General features: G+C 39.8%; 1 protein-coding gene and 1 long non-coding RNA gene across 4 annotated transcripts in view; one reads left to right on the top strand and one right to left on the bottom strand.

Moving 5' to 3' along the window:
* The first annotated feature begins 101 nt into the window (after positions 1 to 101).
* LOC131705176 (uncharacterized) lies at positions 102 to 6,224 on the top strand. Its single transcript, XR_009310213.1, has 3 exons — positions 102 to 198; positions 5,722 to 5,838; positions 6,033 to 6,224. It is a non-coding gene; the product is annotated as an uncharacterized LOC131705176 (long non-coding RNA).
* Positions 6,225 to 12,536: 6,312 nt separating this feature from the next.
* LOC117409408 (SLAIN motif-containing protein 2) overlaps positions 12,537 to 18,652 on the bottom strand; it is a 48,928-nt gene continuing 42,812 nt past the window's right edge. For 2 of the 3 annotated variants that reach the window (XM_034015404.3, XM_058997340.1), the window contains one exon: positions 12,537 to 15,739. In XM_034015404.3, coding sequence (XP_033871295.2) covers positions 15,673 to 15,739 — 67 coding nt within the window. In that variant the 3' untranslated portion in view covers positions 12,537 to 15,672. Of the gene's footprint in view, positions 15,740 to 16,429; positions 16,509 to 18,652 lie in introns of all 3 variants that reach the window. The other variant, XR_009308271.1, reaches the window with a different exon arrangement.

Raw genomic sequence — 18,652 nt, 5'->3', positions numbered from 1 at the left:
CTTGACGGGCCATAAGAAAGGCTTGACGGGCCGCCTATTGAAGAACCCTGTCCTATAATTATCAAGTCTAGCAGTCTAGCAGGATTCGCTGATGACGAAAACTGTTAACAAAATCATCATCAAAGAGAAGGTCACGCAGCAAAAGTTGCTGTGTCGTGTTGCACTTTGATTCTACGAACAGCTTACACTTCCCTAAAGGTATGCGTAAATTTTAAGCAACAACTAAGTCTTACATTATAACTATCACAGCTGGTGCAACCTGTGAAAATTTAGTAATGTGTAAAATCAAAGTTAGTAAAGACTTACTCTTTAACTAAGCTAAGTAAGAACTTATGCACAGTTGGTACAACGCAGCCCCGATCTCGAGATCAGTACTCAAAACCGTTCTAAATTGAATTAATCCAGCGCAAAGTGTCCGCACTAAAGTACCGTTTCACGTTTAGTCGGGTTTAACACATACACATTATTAAAATAGTTGGGTTACAGTTCCCAGCAGCACAATGAACAGTGAAAATTAATACGATAGTGTCCCACCATGCACTGTATTTTATTTTACAATAATGTGTTATGCCCCATATTAATAGAGGTCCATATTGCTAAAAATAAATAAAACAAGTACTGAATTTTGGAAAAAGTAAATGCGAACACACACACACACACAAGTAGGGCTTGAAGTTTTGGGGTTTTATTTTTAATCAGGCGACATCCCTTTAAACAAACTGAGATGATTCTATTTCATGATTAAACTCAGAAAAAGCTGTTAATTACAAAACAGTCTTTATTTTTACCTTCATATCTTGCCTGAGCCTAATTCTGGCCCCCTTAATTTTATTTCAAACAGAGCTGACAAATTATGTCAATTGTTCATCCCCGATCCTTCTTTTAACTCGCATTTCATTTTTGCAGTCACCTAATTTAACTTTGTGCTTTTGTTATTTTCCCCACTAGTTTTACAAAGATGTCTTGAACTTTTTTTTTTTAAAAAAAAGCATAAAAATGAACATCTAGTGCGGATTGTACACTGATAGCAAGTCTTTCAGGCGCCTGTTCTAAGTATTTTGCCAAACATATAACAAAGCATTCTGGGATATTGGAGGATACACAAAACATGTAGTACGGTACTACAGCGTCCATGCTTCTGACAAACCGCATTACCTGATGCGATCTAATGTAGAACCAGACTTAAGACTACCCCGAGGTGGTCTCGAGTACGGTATTAAACGATGAGTAGTGTGTGCAAAGCACTGCGTCTTTTTGCATGGCTTTGGAACACAAACGATAATAGACCAATCAGCGCTGACTTTCACAACAGGGGCAGGATATTTTTCAAATCACGTGTTTGCAATCCCGTGAGAGTAGATTAGTACTTGGTACTCTAGATGCTACTGAGTACAGTAGCATGCTTATTGAAAATTTCCCAAAAGCGGCACCACCTGCTAAAATCAGCTATTCACAAATGCCGCTAACGGGTTGCTGCTTTGTACAGCAATACTGGTAAAAACACACGTATACATTGACATTATGGACACGCTAGAGGTCCATTCCCTCATGAAAAACAACCATGAGCATCGCAAGCCAACCTTTGGAGCCTCCTGACTGTCCTTGTGTATGACTACTGTAAATAAAATACAACTGGTCAAACTGTTTCTAAATTGCAGTACTTAAGTGGATCATATTTCATAGCATTATACTGTAGCGTTTCGGGTTCCCTCCATCCACGCCCCCTCTCCACTCACTCTTGTCTTCCCCCAATCTCCCGGGTCATTTCCACGCACCCCCGTATATCCCCTCGTTCCCCCGCCCACACACACAACCACACCACTTACACTACCTACTTGCACATCCCTGATACCCCCAAAGCATCGCTACAATACGCTACTTTTCTGCAAGCCTGCGCTCCTCTCTGCGCTGGTTGCCACTTCTATGGAGCTGCACTGTGTTATGATGTGTGGTGAAGTGTTTCCCTGCCCTTGCTAGACCAGCACCGAAACAGTGCACTGCCAACTGGGGGGGCTGGCTTTATTTTCTTAGGACTTCAAAATAGTTAAAAAATTTTATTTCCTCCACTCAGCCGAGAGCAAAACTGACTGAGAGGTGATTACGTGACCAAAACGTGCCAATAAAAAAATGCAGGTTGTATCTCCCGAGTTCGATAGGCAACACAGAACTGTATACAATAAGTTACAGTTTAGTTTTTTGCAGTTTTCAGTCAGTAAAATGATTGCATCGTCGGGTTGCGTGTCTTTGACTCAGGTGTGCTTTGAGTTGTTGCAATGAGCCGTAAAAGCTTTTTTTTATTACGAATAGCTGGGTTTGTGTGAAATGTGTTAATGAGGGTAACACAATTGTGTTAAGTTTGTAATTAATGACAGCATGTGTGATTTTGACACAATCTGTACTTAAACACAAATTTAAGCACAGCTAGAGCTATTTGGAATTGTGAAACAAACATGGCATTACATTGTCTACAGTTTAGAATGCTTGAGGAAAGATACCGGCTTGATAAACCCATCCCTCGGATAAGACGTAAAACCGAGGTGACTGGTAGCAGTTGTTGATGCATAGTTCAGTCTCTAAGGGGGTCATTTTCAATAGGAAATTTTAAAGTTGTAAGCCTGCGACTCTGCATAGTGTAATGGCAAGGCAGTCAGGACAGAGCACCACTACAGTTTGGACTTTGTGTTGGACCATGGGGAGGGATGGGAATACACTTCACAAACAGCAAGCATACATGAGGTCTACTGCTTGTGACTACCCCTCAGAGATGGAGTGCTACAGTGGTGCTAGCTGTGGAGCCAGCCACCCGGACAGAGAGATGGCAGCTGGTGGTCCCCCGCACCTTACAGAATGTCTTGGCCGCGGTCCATGGAGCTCTCGGGACGGGACATTTCAGAGTATACAAGTCTTTGCACAGCTAGAAAAGGCCCCCCGGTCAGTCCCACGCTCCCTTGCAACAGCGCCATGGAGTGGGTGGCCATCTAAATCCTGGGCCCCCTTCCCCTCACGGAGTCTGGCAACAGGTACATGCTGGTGGCCATGGATTATTTTAGCAAATGGCCTGAAGCTTACACTCTATCCAACGGAGGAAGGGGCGCTGCCCAAAGTTGGATAGCCCGTGGATCAAGAAAAGGGCTTGTAACCTGGAGGTCCCCGTTTCAAATCCCACCTCAGCCACTGACTCATTGTGTGACCCTGAGCAAGTCACTTAATTATTTATTTATTTATTTCTTAGCAGACGCCCTTATCCAGGGCGACTTACAATCGTAAGCAAATACATTTCAAGTGTTACAGTACAAGTAATACAATAAGAGGAAGATAAATACAATGACTTTGGTTCAAGCAAGTACAAGTGTGACAAAATACAATTCAATAATACAGCAGATAACAGTGACAGTGATAGTTACATCAAGATATGATTAAATACAAAATACTACAGATTAAACACTTGGCAGATTACAGTACTCAGAAGTACAGGATTAAATGCAGTAAAATAGGGGGCAGATAAGAGCAAATAAAGCGCATTTAAGGAAGGGTGATAAGTGTCCCAGGGGAAAAACAGAGGAGATCTACAGGTGCTGTCTGAAGAGGTGAGTCTTAAGGAGGCGCCGGAAGATGGTCAGGGACTGGGCTGTCCTGACATCTGTAGGTAGGTCATTCCACCACTGCGGAGCGAGGGTGGAGAAGGAGTGGGCTCTGGAGGCAGGGGAGCGTAGAGGAGGTAGAGCCAGTCTTCTAGTGCAGGCGGAGCGGAGAGGTCGAGTGGGGGTGTAGGGAGAGATGAGGGTCTGGAGGTAGCTGGGTGCAGTCTGGTCAAGGCATCTGTAGGCTAGTACAAGAGTCTTGAACTGGATGCGAGCGGTGATCGGTAGCCAGTGGAGTGAGCGGAGTAGTGGAGTTGCGTGGGAGAAGCAAGGCAGAGAGAACACCAGGCGAGCAGTGGAGTTCTGGATGAGCTGGAGCGGACGGGTAGTAGACGCAGGGAGGCCAGCCAGGAGGGAGTTGCAGTAGTCTAGGCGGGAGAGTACCAAGGCCTAGACCAGGAGCTGGGTGGCGTAGTTGGTGAGGAAGGGTCGGATTCTTCGGATGTTGCTCAGGAAGAATCGGCAAGTGCGTGCCAGAGTGGAGATGTGCTGGGAATAAGAGAGGCAGGGGTCCAGGGTGACTCCGAGGTTCTTAGCGGAGGAAGAGGGAGAGAGTGTGGTAGATTCCAGAGGAACAGAGATAGAGAGATCAGAGGAGGGGGAGGAGGAGGGAAAGAAAAGGAGGTCTAACATGTATTCCCTCTTACCTTGTTACATTATATACATGATTGGTCAACAGTTTCTCTCACGTGTAAATTCACTGGTGTGTTTGAAGGTAGGTTTTAACACGGAAAGTCATCCCACAGTCAGAGGAGCAATACAGGTTTCTCTCCAGTGTGAATTCACTGGTGTTTTTTCATGTCTCCTGACTGATTGAAACTCTTCCCACAGTCAGAGCAGCAATATGGTCTCTTTCAATCCTGTGTGAATTCGCTGGTGTCTTTCAAGACTTGGTATGTTAAAGAAACGCTTTTCACATTCAGTGCACCAATATGGTTCCTGTCCTGTGTGAATTAGCTGGTGTGCTTTCAGGTCTTCTGTGCAACTGAAATTCATCCCACAGTCAGAGCAGTGAAATTGTTTCTCTCCAGTGTGAATTCGCTGGTGTTTTCTCAGGGTTCCTGACTGATTGAAACTCTTGCCACAGTCAGAGCAGCTATACGGTTTCTCTCCTGTGTGAATTCGCTGGTGTCTTCTCAGGTTTTGTAACACATTGAAACTCTTTCCACAGTCAGAGCAGTGAAATGGTTTCTCTCCTGTGTGAATTCGCTGGTTTGTTTTCAGGTTTCCTAACTGGGTGAAACCTTTCCCACAGTCAGGATATTCTCCACCGCCCGCCCTCGCTTTAGCTGCTGGACTGGAACCTGCTAGACTGCATTCTGAACTTAACCTCCTTGTGCTCCGTCTTTCGGGTGAAACGTAGTTGTAAGTGACTCTGTAGCTGATGCATAGTTCACACACCCTAGTCTTTGTAAGTCGCCTTGGATAAAGGCGTCTGCTAAATAAACAAATAATAATAATCAGCCCATGCTTAATACTGGAGTGAGTGGGAGAGGTTGTATACCGGGTTCAGATGCCATCCCCTGGCCACCGAGTGGTACTGCCTCACTCCCTACCAAGGCTGCCACAACACCGATGAGTCAAACCTTCCCCACTCTCCTCCTCACTCTCCACTTCTCCTCCTGCTCTTGAGCAGTGTCAACGCCGCTGTCTGAGGATCCCTGCAGCCGCTTCTGTTCCCTCTTCTGAATCCCTTCCAGCCACCCCCCGACCCTCCACCTCTTTGGTTCCAGATCAGTATCACCTGGGATTGAGAAGACGACACCGCTGCCCTGTTGCCTCCCAGCCAGCCAGTAATGCGCTTCTGATTCTAGCTTCCCCCTCTCCTGTTACAGAGTGCCCCAGAGAGTTAGAAGGACCACGCATTGCATCATACTCAAATTCTGCACCGGCTCAGCGGGACATTCAACCAACCCCTGCTATCAGGACGTGTCCGCGCTCTCAGCAGTCGTGACAGAGCACCGCGACAGTTTGGACTTTGTGATGGACCCTGGGGAGGGATGGGAATACACTTGTAAACTGTAAAATGCTGTAACTCTCTCTCTCTCTCCCCACCCCCCACCCTGCCTCCGTTGATCAGCTCGCTCTGAGGAGCTGCATATGCAGTATTATGATTGGACGGGTGTGAGCGAATGAGCGACGCCCCCATGCAGAACTCTAGAGTGGACCAATCAGAGTGAGGGCATTATAGGAGCATGTGAGTGTATATTGTGATGTTAAAGCCCTTGCTAAAGACAAATTAGCAAAAAAAAAAAAAAAATTAGGAGGCAATTGACCCAGAGAGTGTAAGGATAACCCTGCCTGGATAGGTTTCAATTGAATGCCTCAATGTTTTTTTTGTTTTGTTTTGTATTATTATTTTGTGTTAACATGTTTGATGTTTTTGGACAGGCTGCCCTCAAATCATTAACCGTTCGGAATGGAGAGCCCTCAAGTCTACCTGCAGCGCTCCCCTTAACACCGCCTTGAAATACGCAGGGATTCGCCACACTGAGAGCAGATGTTGCTTCAACATGAAATCCTGCTTTCAGCAGGTGTGGATTACCACATGAGCAGCCGGGGCTGGCGTGACATCGGCTACAGGTAAGTATTGAGACAGATAAAAACACAATGAGTCGAGGTGGGGCATTTGTTAAGGCTGGTACAACAAAGATTTATTTTTTATTGCAAGTCAGCTTGGTTGTATTTAGGGTATATATGGGAAAATCATAACATTTTAACGAATAAAAGTAAAAGGCTAGCAAAGTCAATGTAGGTAAGTATGGTAATCTTTTGTAAGGACAAATGAATACCATGTAATGTGCTGTTATATACAGTGCCTTGCGAAAGTATTCGGCCCCCTTGAACTTTGCGACCTTTTGCCACATTTCAGGCTTCAAACATAAAGATATGAAACTGTAATTTTTTGTGAAGAATCAACAACAAGTGGGACACAATCATGAAGTGGAACGAAATTTATTGGATATTTCAAACTTTTTTAACAAATAAAAAACTGAAAAATTGGGCGTGCAAAATTATTCAGCCCCTTTACTTTCAGTGCAGCAAACTCTCTCCAGAAGTTCAGTGAGGATCTCTGAATGATCCAATGTTGACCTAAATGACTAATGATGATAAATAGAATCCACCTGTGTGTAATCAAGTCTCCGTATAAATGCACCTGCACTGTGATAGTCTCAGAGGTCCGTTTAAAGCGCAGAGAGCATCATGAAGAACAAGGAACACACCAGGCAGGTCCGAGATACTGTTGTGGAGAAGTTTAAAGCCGGATTTGGATACAAAAAGATTTCCCAAGCTTTAAACATCCCAAGGAGCACTGTGCAAGCGATAATATTGAAATGGAAGGAGTATCAGACCACTGCAAATCTACCAAGACCTGGCCGTCCCTCTAAACTTTCAGCTCATACAAGGAGAAGACTGATCAGAGATGCAGCCAAGAGGCCCATGATCACTCTGGATGAACTGCAGAGATCTACAGCTGAGGTGGGAGACTCTGTCCATAGGACAACAATCAGTCGTATACTGCACAAATCTGGCCTTTATGGAAGAGTGGCAAGAAGAAAGCCATTTCTTAAAGATATCCATAAAAAGTGTCGTTTACAGTTTGCCACAAGCCACCTGGGAGACACACCAAACATGTGGAAGAAGGTGCTCTGGTCAGATGAAACCAAAATCGAACTTTTTGGCAACAATGCAAAACGTTATGTTTGGCGTAAAAGCAACACAGCTCATCACCCTGAACACACCATCCCCACTGTCAAACATGGTGGTGGCAGCATCATGGTTTGGGCCTGCTTTTCTTCAGCAGGGACAGGGAAGATGGTTAAAATTGATGGGAAGATGGATGGAGCCAAATACAGGACCATTCTGGAAGAAAACCTGATGGAGTCTGCAAAAGACCTGAGACTGGGACGGAGATTTGTCTTCCAACAAGACAATGATCCAAAACATAAAGCAAAATCTACAATGGAATGGTTCACAAATAAACATATCCAGGTGTTAGAATGGCCAAGTCAAAGTCCAGACCTGAATCCAATCGAGAATCTGTGGAAAGAACTGAAAACTGCTGTTCACAAATGCTCTCCATCCAACCTCACTGAGCTCGAGCTGTTTTGCAAGGAGGAATGGGCAAAAATTTCAGTCTCTCGAAGTGCAAAACTGATAGAGACATACCCCAAGCGACTTACAGCTGTAATCGCAGCAAAAGGTGGCGCTACAAAGTATTAACTTAAGGGGGCTGAATAATTTTGCACGCCCAATTTTTCAGTTTTTTATTTGTTAAAAAAGTTTGAAATATCCAATAAATTTCGTTCCACTTCATGATTGTGTCCCACTTGTTGTTGATTCTTCACAAAAAATTACAGTTTCATATCTTTATGTTTGAAGCCTGAAATGTGGCAAAAGGTTGCAAAGTTCAAGGGGGCCGAATACTTTCGCAAGGCACTGTAGATTTAAGGTGTTTTAAATGCTAGTTTTCTTGTTGGCGAGGACGGGAATGTGTATGAGGGCCATGGTTGGAAGATGGTGGATTCCCACAGATACACCTACAATAAGACAGCCTGTGGAGCAGCTTTTTGTGGAACTTCATGACTAAGTGTAAAACAAAGCATTAAGAAACATAGAAATGGGAATCCTAAGGTATAGTTGAAGCACTCCTCTTTTAAAGTTGTAATATTTGGGGTATTTCCAACATCTCATGAGCACAACGCTCTCCGAAGTTCCTTGCAGATTGATAGTTGACTGTTTTCCAGACATTTTTTCTTTTCTTTTTGGCTTAAATCTAGCCCATTTATGGAACAGTTGGTTTGCCGGGATATATCTTTGGAAGAATACATACAAATGGTTTTATTCCCTTAAACAAATACAGATGTGATCCATCAAGATAAACAATAAATACAAGTAACATCTTATTCAGTATATTTTATTTTTGAATTCCAGAAAACAGACCAGAACCAAAGGCCCTTGAAGATCCCTAACAACTGATCAAGTGTGCTGTCTCCAAGAAGTACTTGAAGCCTGACTACGTCCTGAAAGATGGGGTCGACTGATTGCCCGGGAGACATCCTGTACAGCATTATGCAGAAGTGGAAGTAGATGGCGCTTCCTGCTGAAGAGTCCCTGTCTGATTATAAATCAAATTGTGGGAAGGTTCCTCAATGTGCTTTTTGCTTGAAAACTAAAAACAAAACACATTTTAAATGCATGTGTCCAGACTGCTTTTTTAAAAATGTGCATCAAATATAAATTGACTTTTCCCTGCTGAAATTTAGCAAAACATAGAAGCTAGAATATTCAACCATTACATTGAACAATAAACAATTATGTACTGCTATTCTGCCTATTTGACAGATGTGAAAATATCTGAATCAAAGCATGGAAGTTTCTTTGCCTTCAATTTCAACTTCTCATCTGAAGAAGACTTTTGGTCTTGAAACCGAGTGTATATATTTTTTAGACATATTTTAGTTGATCTTATAAAAAAGGTATCACCAAAAAAACAAACTTTGAGCCATATTGGTTCTAAGCGGAACTGATAAGGATTTAGGCAATTCTTTTACGGGCTGTATGCATATTAAAAGGGACCCCATTTACCAACAAGCACAAGGGAATAAAATCAGGACGAATCTTCATCTGTATAAAACTAGCAAGTTACAACCATTGTTTGAGCAATTCCTTACTTGTTTAATACTGGTCCAGTTGTTAAAGAATAGCTGTCTTTGCCCTCACACTTGTTGCTAGGGTCCTGAGTAAGATACCAGAACATCTGGTCTTTACCATAGTGTTTGACATGTAAATGTGGGATGTTAATCCTATTGTGTTTTACAGCTTTATTGTCCTTGAACCACTGAATTCCAATTCATTTATCAATGTTTCAGTAACTCTTTGAGTTCAAGTTCAATCTTTGTCCTGGAGGTGAATCCAATATATTGTAAACATAACCAGTTACTAATGCGATGACACTGTTAGACAATCTAATTACTCACCCCAACAGAAAATAAATCCGTAGAATCAAGGGGCTTACAAGTCTGGGATTAACAGAAAATCATACTTCATTCTTTACAATTGAATCACAGCTCCACCTAGTGGTAAAGAACATTCTCTGTGCCGGCCGACTTCTCTGCTCAGTTTTGTATTGTTCAGTGGAGTAACATCTTGCCAGTACCAGTATCTGCCTTATAATATTTCTATCAGGATCAATATAATACACTTATGCAGTATATTATGGATACTGTCATTAGTATAGAAAGAAGTAGTATCATATGATGACCACTTCATCTAACTGAAAAGCTCTGACACAGGTGTTTTTCAGACTGTGCCAGTGGTAGAATGTTTATCAGAACACTGTTCTGTTTTTTAATCAGGCACTTTAATTCGCTGAGCAGGATTGATAATGCTTTGCAATAGTGGGGTACATACACCTCTCTAGTCTATGGCTGTTCCCCTCTGCCTTCAAACAGGCCTTCATCACCCCCATTTTAAAAAAAAAACCTCCCTTGATCCCTCATCTGTCCAAAACCAGCCTATCTCCCGTCTCCCTTTCCTCTCTAAAACCCTCAAGCGAGCGGTACATCGCCAGCTCTCTGCTTTCCTGTCAACACATTCTCTGCTTGACCCCCTCCAATCTGGTTTTCGCCCACTGAAACTGCTCCTCTCTCAGTCACCAACTCTACTCTGGGTGTGCCACCTCCCTCTCCTCTGTCCTAATTCTCTCAACCTCTCTGCTGCCTTTGACACGGTCAACCACTCTGTTCTCCTTTCCTCTCTAGCTGACCTGGGACTCTCCGGCACTGCTCTTGCATGGTTCAAAACTCTTGTACTCGACTATCAACGTCTCGACCTTTCTGCTCCCTCCTATCTCCAGACTATTATTTCTCCCTACACCCCCTCTTGCCCCCTCTGCTTCTCTGCCACATGCAGATTATTAACTGTACCCACCCCCTCTGCTCCACTGCTTCCAGAGCCTGCTTCTTTCTCCACCTTTGCCCCTCAGTGGTGGAATGACCTACCCACTGATATCAGGACTGCTCAGTCCCTGACAACCTTCCAGCGCCTCCTCAAGACACATCTGTTCAGACAGCATCTGTAAACCTCACAACTCTTGACCCTATTGTACCAGTACTTGCATCAGCTTGTACTTGCACTGAACTGCTCCATACCTTGCCGTATTCTACTACTGCTCTTAATTATACTTGATTTTACTCTTTGATATCCATATTTACATTTTTGGTAACTTTCTTATTTGAAATTGTTCTTATCCATTTATCATACTATGTGCCGTTAACGGACTTTATTCGTATATGCAAATATTTTTATAATACTATACTATAAGTTTAACTGCTCTTAGTCAAACTCTTAAATGTAATTATTTGTTTACTTTGCTCTTATTTGAATTTGATCTTATTTTCTACTGATTTTATTTTCTACTGATTTTATTGTACTTTAACTGCTCTTAACTGTAATGTGATTTTCTGCACTGTGATATTTTGTAAGGTGATACTTTGTACTGTGATATTTTGTAACAAATGTAAATCGCCCTGGGTAAGGGTGTCTGCTAATAAATACATAATAATAATAATAATAATAATAATAATATAGTGCAAATGAAGTCTGTAGAACAAATTTTGGACAATCCTATACATTAGGTCAGATAGATATATATGTTGGATGCACTGTAGAATGTTACCTCAGGAATCCACAGACATTTATTTGGTGTAAACTATTATTCATACATTTAATTGCTGAAGGTACACTAATTTAGAATCTTGTTAATGATACCGTGATATTTTTATTGTTTACAAATATATCAAAAACTTCACTGCCATTCTATCTATAATACAATAAAGTCTTTAATAAGTAAATTTGGACTGAAAAAAAAAACATAGTAATAAGATGGCTAATTTGTCTACAAGGGGTGATCAAAATCTCTCTCCCCCCCCCCCCCAAGATGACGAAGACTTCAGATACAAGGGTTTATTTTGAGCTAGCTCATTTTGTCATACAGAATGTACTTTTGTCCTTGTGTCTTACAAAGATGTTCTATTTATTATAGTCAGCAGAAGAGACTTACACAATTGTATCTGTTGCATCCTGGATCCTTCAAGCGAGGCTGTGTGTGCTGTGAATGCTGAAAAACCACGGCACTGAAGCACTGTCAGCACAGCACCCTGGGCCCAGCATGGCTCACAATATTAGCCTTGAAGTGGTTCCTCGCCAGCAGAACCAGGACTATTTGTTTTCCTTTATTAACATTAAATAATAATATTAACAATAATATAGCCTCAAACAAAACCTTAGCATATGGAAGCAAGTTCTAAAGCATTTTAACTCTAGGGTACAAAGGACATATATGTCCCACAAATAAAAATGTATGCTAACTTTAAGGATGAAACAGGGTTCAAAATTTACCGACAGGTTGGATCTGGTCATCCAAATGGTCAGTTTCCTTGTGTATTTTAAGAATAAAACCAATTTGAACAACCACCCAATTCCTTGTGTACCTTAAGTGATTATTAACACTGAAATTGTACTACTTTATATTTCCAATTTTCAGTCAATAGAGGGTGCACTTGCACCTAACAGAGGTAATTAGACACAGGAATTCAAAATGTACTTTGGACGATCTTCATCAACACAACCCACTAGTTATACATTTGAGAAAGACTTACTTCATTACTCTTCTCTTGCTCACTTGTTCTAATGAGGCTTATTACCAACTTAAAAAAAAACAACTGCTTACTTAACGCACAATTTTTTTGAAAGGAAAAATGCATAATTGCAATGCATATTTGCATTTAGAAATAGAAAAAAAAGTTGAAAAATAAGACCACAAAAAATTATGAATGAGAAAAAAAAAGTTTAGGATACTCTTGTTTGTAATTAACTTAATGGAGTCTGAACTATGTTTTTTCATTTTATTATTTGAAATGTGGCTTTACATGAGACAAATAATAATCATGTTGGTGATTATAAGTTTGTAAACAAAATTATTATTATTACATAAAGTCCATGGTGTGTCTTTTTACCATTAGCAACCCAAACCCCCAAGCATAATTATAATATACAATAGTTGTTGAATTAAATATAAATACATTTGTTATAGATAAAGCAATTTCTTTCATTTTTTTTTTTATATCAAGCCGTGTATTCCAATTTGTTACTTTTTTTTTTTTTACAAGAGCGGTTTTAAAATTTTACAAAAAAAACCAAAAAACCAAACAAAAGAATACAAGAAAAATAATTAAATAATTCCTCAAGCAGAAATTAAGCTTAACTTACGTACAGGAAAATGGCAAACTCAAGCAGTTGGCACAAAAATATGAATGCACATTCAAAAGAATAGTCACTATGTAAGTTATGTAAATCATAGGCACAAGTTTTTTTATTTCTTTTTTTATAAATCCTCTGCAGACACTTCCTGACATTTTATCTCAAACACAAAAAGTTTCTACAACAATGAAGCTCAAAACTCCAGACAACACTGTTCAAAACTTGATGTACATTTTAACAAAGTGTGTTTTTCTAAAGAGCAATCCGAATGAACATTATCTTGATTTATGTATTTATCAAACCACTGCCCTGTGCTTAGAAGTCAGCCCAGGTGGTTCATGGTGCATACCTATTATTACCTTTTCATGTTTTTTAAGTTTTCCAAGTTTCCGTACATTAAACTAATGGCAACTACCCAACTCAATCCATCTTGATTTCTTACACAATGAAAACAGGGGCCTTGAAGAGAAAAAACAAGCAGCCCGGGGCTTGGAGGGTAGTAGTTGTTAAATAATACCTGCAGCCGGAAAGCAACAGGCATATGTGAAATCAGAAAACCAAAACCTCACCAGATTGTAATCCTCACAAATAGGTAAATACACACAAAAAAGGCTACACACTTATTTTTGTGCTCAATGCTCTTAAAACAAGCTACACATTTAACAGGACTCAATATGTATTTAATGACATACACATCAATTACAATCACTATACCCATAATTGTTTGCACCTAAATTATGACCATCTTTTGACATTTTATGACTTACACCAATGTAAGTCAATGTGTATATATATATATATATTTATGGCATATTGACTAAGTTTGTGGTACTGGTGCATTAGTAATTAGGACAACTTAGTTTTGCCAATTTTTCTTTAATCCGGGTTATTTCAGAAATTTACTAACAAGCATATTTCATCACCAAAAAGTCACTGCAACATGACAAAAAATATACATGTACAGGTTGAACCTTCCTAAAAAAAAAAATATATATATATATATATATATATATATATATATATAATACAAAAAAAAAAAAGAGTGTATGAACCTAAGGCTAATTTCTCTGGTTTTGATCTTTCCAAAAAAATAAATAAATAAATAAATGAATGAAATAAATAAAAAAAAAACACACCACACAAATCCTATAAAGCAACCTGAATAAATATATTATACAAACTGAAATAGACATATAACTGAAATATAATGCATTCTAATTGGTATAATTGGCATTCTAATATTGTCAAAATCTGCCTGACCTACAGTACCAAAGCGGGCTAGCTGTTTGTTCCCCCCCCACCCCGCCGGAGCTAGTTAGTGTTCTCAGGGTTACCAATGGTGGGTTCCTGGGACAATCCAGACACACTGGCTATTTTTTTTTTAAAACACTATAAGCATAATAAAAAACTTATTTTTGGTTGGTGTTTGGTAGTATAAAAAAAAAAGGGACTAAGAAAAAAAGTTGCAAGTTGGGCTACAGTTTAATCCCAGCTATGCGCAATGCCTCAAGCTTCAATACTAACATTTTCAAAGCAGTCTCATTGTGCCAGTGAAGCACAGCTGTCCCCTCTCTGCAGTTTTAAAACAATGTCAGAGAGAGGGACTGATCATTAAAACGCTGGTCTAAAAAATCAACCCTGGCACTTTTCATGCATGAAATGGGTCACTGCTACAGTAGGATTAAAAGATCTCCAACGTTTACCACACTACTCCTCTGCAACTTTCCCTACACCAGACGTTTAATGTAGGTTAACATATTAAGCATCATTGTAGATATGTCCTTATGTAGTCACAAATACAGTTCCCACATGATATGTCTCTAAACTGTACCTCCAATATATTACAGGGTTTAAAAATCACATACTTCAGTACATTTTAGGATTATGAAATAAGTGCATAGTTTTGAGAGAACATGCAGTTCCATGGTATAAACACCGTGGTGTGGTTAAACTAAAATAACTAGACAAGTTCTGATTCTGACTTTTACTTCTAAGGAAACACTTGTTATTAAAAATGTCCCCTCACCTGCTTAACATGCTGTGTATAAGTTAGCAAGACACCAGTAACTCTTTCCCGAGCCAGAACATACAGTGCAGAAAAAATATCCTAGAAATCAAACCCAAGCCCTTTGGCATTCCCCTAAAAAAAGTCCAATACCCTCAGATGATATGTCAATGTAAACCTTACCAAATAATGCAAGTTGAATACACAACAAACATATAGTTTCCCCCTGAAATGCTACAGATCAGAATACAAGTTGCCATGGTATAATAATCTCACAAATTCTGCACCGACTTGTTATAAAAAAAGGTTTTATGCAGTGGTCTTGGTACTTGATGTAATACACATAATCCTGTATTGTATTGTTTTATGTGCCATACTGGATTAGTGGTGCAGAATGAAACCCTCCAGACTTCACTGTTCTCATTTACTGCTATTGGTAGTCAGCATTTCTCTTTGGCATTCACTGGGTTTGTGCCCAGACATTGACCTTTACCGTTCTGAATGGTATGGTGGGGTCCACATAAGCACAGTAAAAATGAGAATTCCATGGAAATTGATTGTATGAATACGAAAAAAATACAAAAATTCTGAATGTCATTAAAGTGCTGCTTTATAAATCTGCCAGTTTGTGCTGATTAAATGACAGAGCTCTAGGATTCAACCCTCCACCTCTTCCTCTTCAATCCTGCAAGTCACACGTGAACAGTCTGTTGCAAGTCTTAAGGTTGTAGAAGTGAGCTCATAGCTCTTCATGGTACTCATTCAGTAGCAACCTTCTTTCCAGCTTTCATCTTTCATACCACCATATGTCTTGGGAGCTGGCAATGACCTTTATGGAAGAAAAATAAAACTTTATAGAAAACCATTTTAAAATCAAATTATTCATGCACAGTTATTCTTTCAAATGGTAAAATCAGTGGTATTTCATAACTGGTTTATAACTGTACTTCAGTGAAACCCCACTATTAATTATCAAGTCCCTCTCAACCAATCAAATTCCCTAACACAAAATCCCCCCCTCCCCACACATATAAATAAACAAATCCACTTACAGATTCTATGAGGGGTACTAGCCATTTCTTAAAGGGAGAGGACGAAATTAAAGTAAAATGGTCTCCAACATAAAAAGCAAGGTTGCTTAAATTAGGCCTTTTTAATTGTCCTCAGCTACTAAAAAGGTTGCAGATTCCATGTTACTTATAACATTTTATAGTTAAGCTGAAATATCCAACTGTTTAAAGAGCAGAAAACAATTAAAAGGGCCAAATTAAGCTAATTATTAGTTCAATTAAGGGTTTGAGAGCTCAGTTGGAATGAAAACCAGACGACAACACAGGGTGTCCCGAGGAACGGGATTGAGAACCACTGCTGTAGAGCAGCGTTTCCCAATCCTGGTCCTGGGGACCCACTGCGTCTGCCGTTTAGCTTTTGTTAAACAATAAAACAATCAATTCGTGGTTAATAATATTTTTTACTTCATGAAATCAAATAAATAAAGAAAACATAATTCAGAACATACTTGCCAAAACTGAGCCCATCTAATTTGTGTGCATTATACATGGGAAGTCAGACTTCATGCACCAGGCCAATAGAGATACCTTTTAATAGGAGGTGCAGCATCAGTATGTTAGGTTTCAGGTTCGATTACATAATACACCATGATTTTAAAGCACAGCATTACCAGAGAGCATATTAAATTGCTTTACATAACCAAGAATTTGCTGCTGTACCTGGCTGCCTCAGGGAAGGCAGCATTAAATCTGCTTACAAGTGTATTATTATTATTATTATTATTATTAATTTCTTAGCAGATGTTACAAGATATCATATTATTGTTACAAGATATCACATTATTTTTTACACATTATTTTTACATACAATTACCCATTTATACAGTTGGGTTTTTACTGGAGCAATCTAGGTAAAGTACCTTGCTCAAGGGTACAGCAGCAGTGTCCCTCACCCGGGATTGAACCCACGACCCTCTGGTCAAGAGTCCAGAGCCCTAACCACTACTCCACACTGCTGCCCATCATGCAGTTGTGTGCTGCAGAACTGCTGTGGAATCCTTTCGGCCACCCTCCACAGTTTCAATAAAATCATTTATACACGCCATTTTGTATAATTTTGCACACGACTACTGACCATGATTACCTTTGTGTGGATGTAATGAGAAATTAATCTTTTATACACCTTTGGTCCTACAAACGACTGCATTTGTTTTGTGTGCAAGTTAAATAATGAGGACTAATACAAGTTGTTTATCCTCCAACGCAACTTCATGGTGTTTTAGGAAAATTTGATTACACATGTGAATTTGGTTTAAGAAAATGGGAAAATAGTCTTATGCAATTCAGCCTCAGTATTTACTTTCGTGCATAAATACATTTCTGTACATCATTTTTTAAAGTTGAAAACATTTAAAATTACAAAACAATAATTAAGTCTTAAAGATTTCGATCTTGTAACAAAAAATAACACTTAAAATATATTTAGCTGGAATCAATCAATCGGATTCTGAGCCCCCCCTTCAGTTCCTGTTTGGTAGCACACTACAGTAAAAGAGCTTAACCCTGCACTCCATACTAAAGCTGGGGATGAGCTAGTCCCCAACTTTGGTCTTTTTCCGTTGCAATTGGTACCAAGTTAGTCCGCAGCTGAGGATGATCCTGAGTACCGTATTAGCTAGTCCGCAACTTAGTATGCAGCTCCATACTAAATCTACAAGTTTGTTGCAATTTTGCTTTTGAACAGTGTTTTGTATTTCTTTTTCTGTACATTTGTGTATATGTCCGTCCTCACTAGGACTACCATTATTGGTATCTTATGCCTCTTTTCCACTGTACAACTGAGCCGCGCTGGGGCCATACCGAGCCCTCATGGCACGATTAAGGAGAGCCTGGGTTGTTTTTCCACTGCAGAGCTGAGCCGTGCTACTGACGTCACACGCAACAAAAGACAGTTGTTATTAATTATAGTTATTAAAGTGACTCAGGTTTTCCCAAAAGATGTGCAAACAAATTGTGTTAAATTAATAGACCAACAGTACAGCTGTATCTTGTATCACTATATTTTGTAAATATATTTAGGAATGTCTTTATAATCCACACATTTTACTGATTATAAAATCGACTTACTAAAAGTTCAATTAGTTCAAGATATCTCGTTTAAGGATAGTTGTTTTTTCTAGTTTTTTGTTTGGGTGCTTAAAAAAAAAAAAAAAGCAGCAGCGAGTGCAACAAGAGCTGTAGTTGTATGTATGGTACAGCTGTACAGTATTTTGTTTGACTATTTTTGTAAATAAGTTTAGAATGGTTTTATTTTCAGATTTCTATTGTTTATTTTTAATATAATAAAAGGTCAAGGATGAGAAATGTGGTCGACTTTTGTGTTTTTGAGTGTGTGAGTTAAATGTACCGTACCCGTGGTTTATGTCCATTTGCTTCAAATCGGCAGAAATTCAGGCATAAACTTTCTCATTTCTGACGCACGACTCCAGATCTTCCTGTACACTTCTATCTGCCCACAGAGAAACTAGAGCCTGCACTTCCTCAGCGTCCCAAGGCTGTACTTCTCTCATCACACTCACTGCCTGCCATGTTTGTTGTTTTTCTTTCTGGAGTGTACTGACTGATGCAACGTAATTATGAAAATCCTTAACCCCGCCCCTGGCTTGGCTCACAGGCGGATTCAGATGTCTTGTGAGGCCAGAGTTTCACGGTTTGGTTCTCGCCCGGCTTGA

Source organism: Acipenser ruthenus, chromosome 2, assembly GCF_902713425.1.
Source record: "Acipenser ruthenus chromosome 2, fAciRut3.2 maternal haplotype, whole genome shotgun sequence".
NCBI lineage: Eukaryota > Metazoa > Chordata > Actinopteri > Acipenseriformes > Acipenseridae > Acipenser > Acipenser ruthenus.
This window is presented reverse-complemented; position numbering and strand designations above follow the sequence as displayed.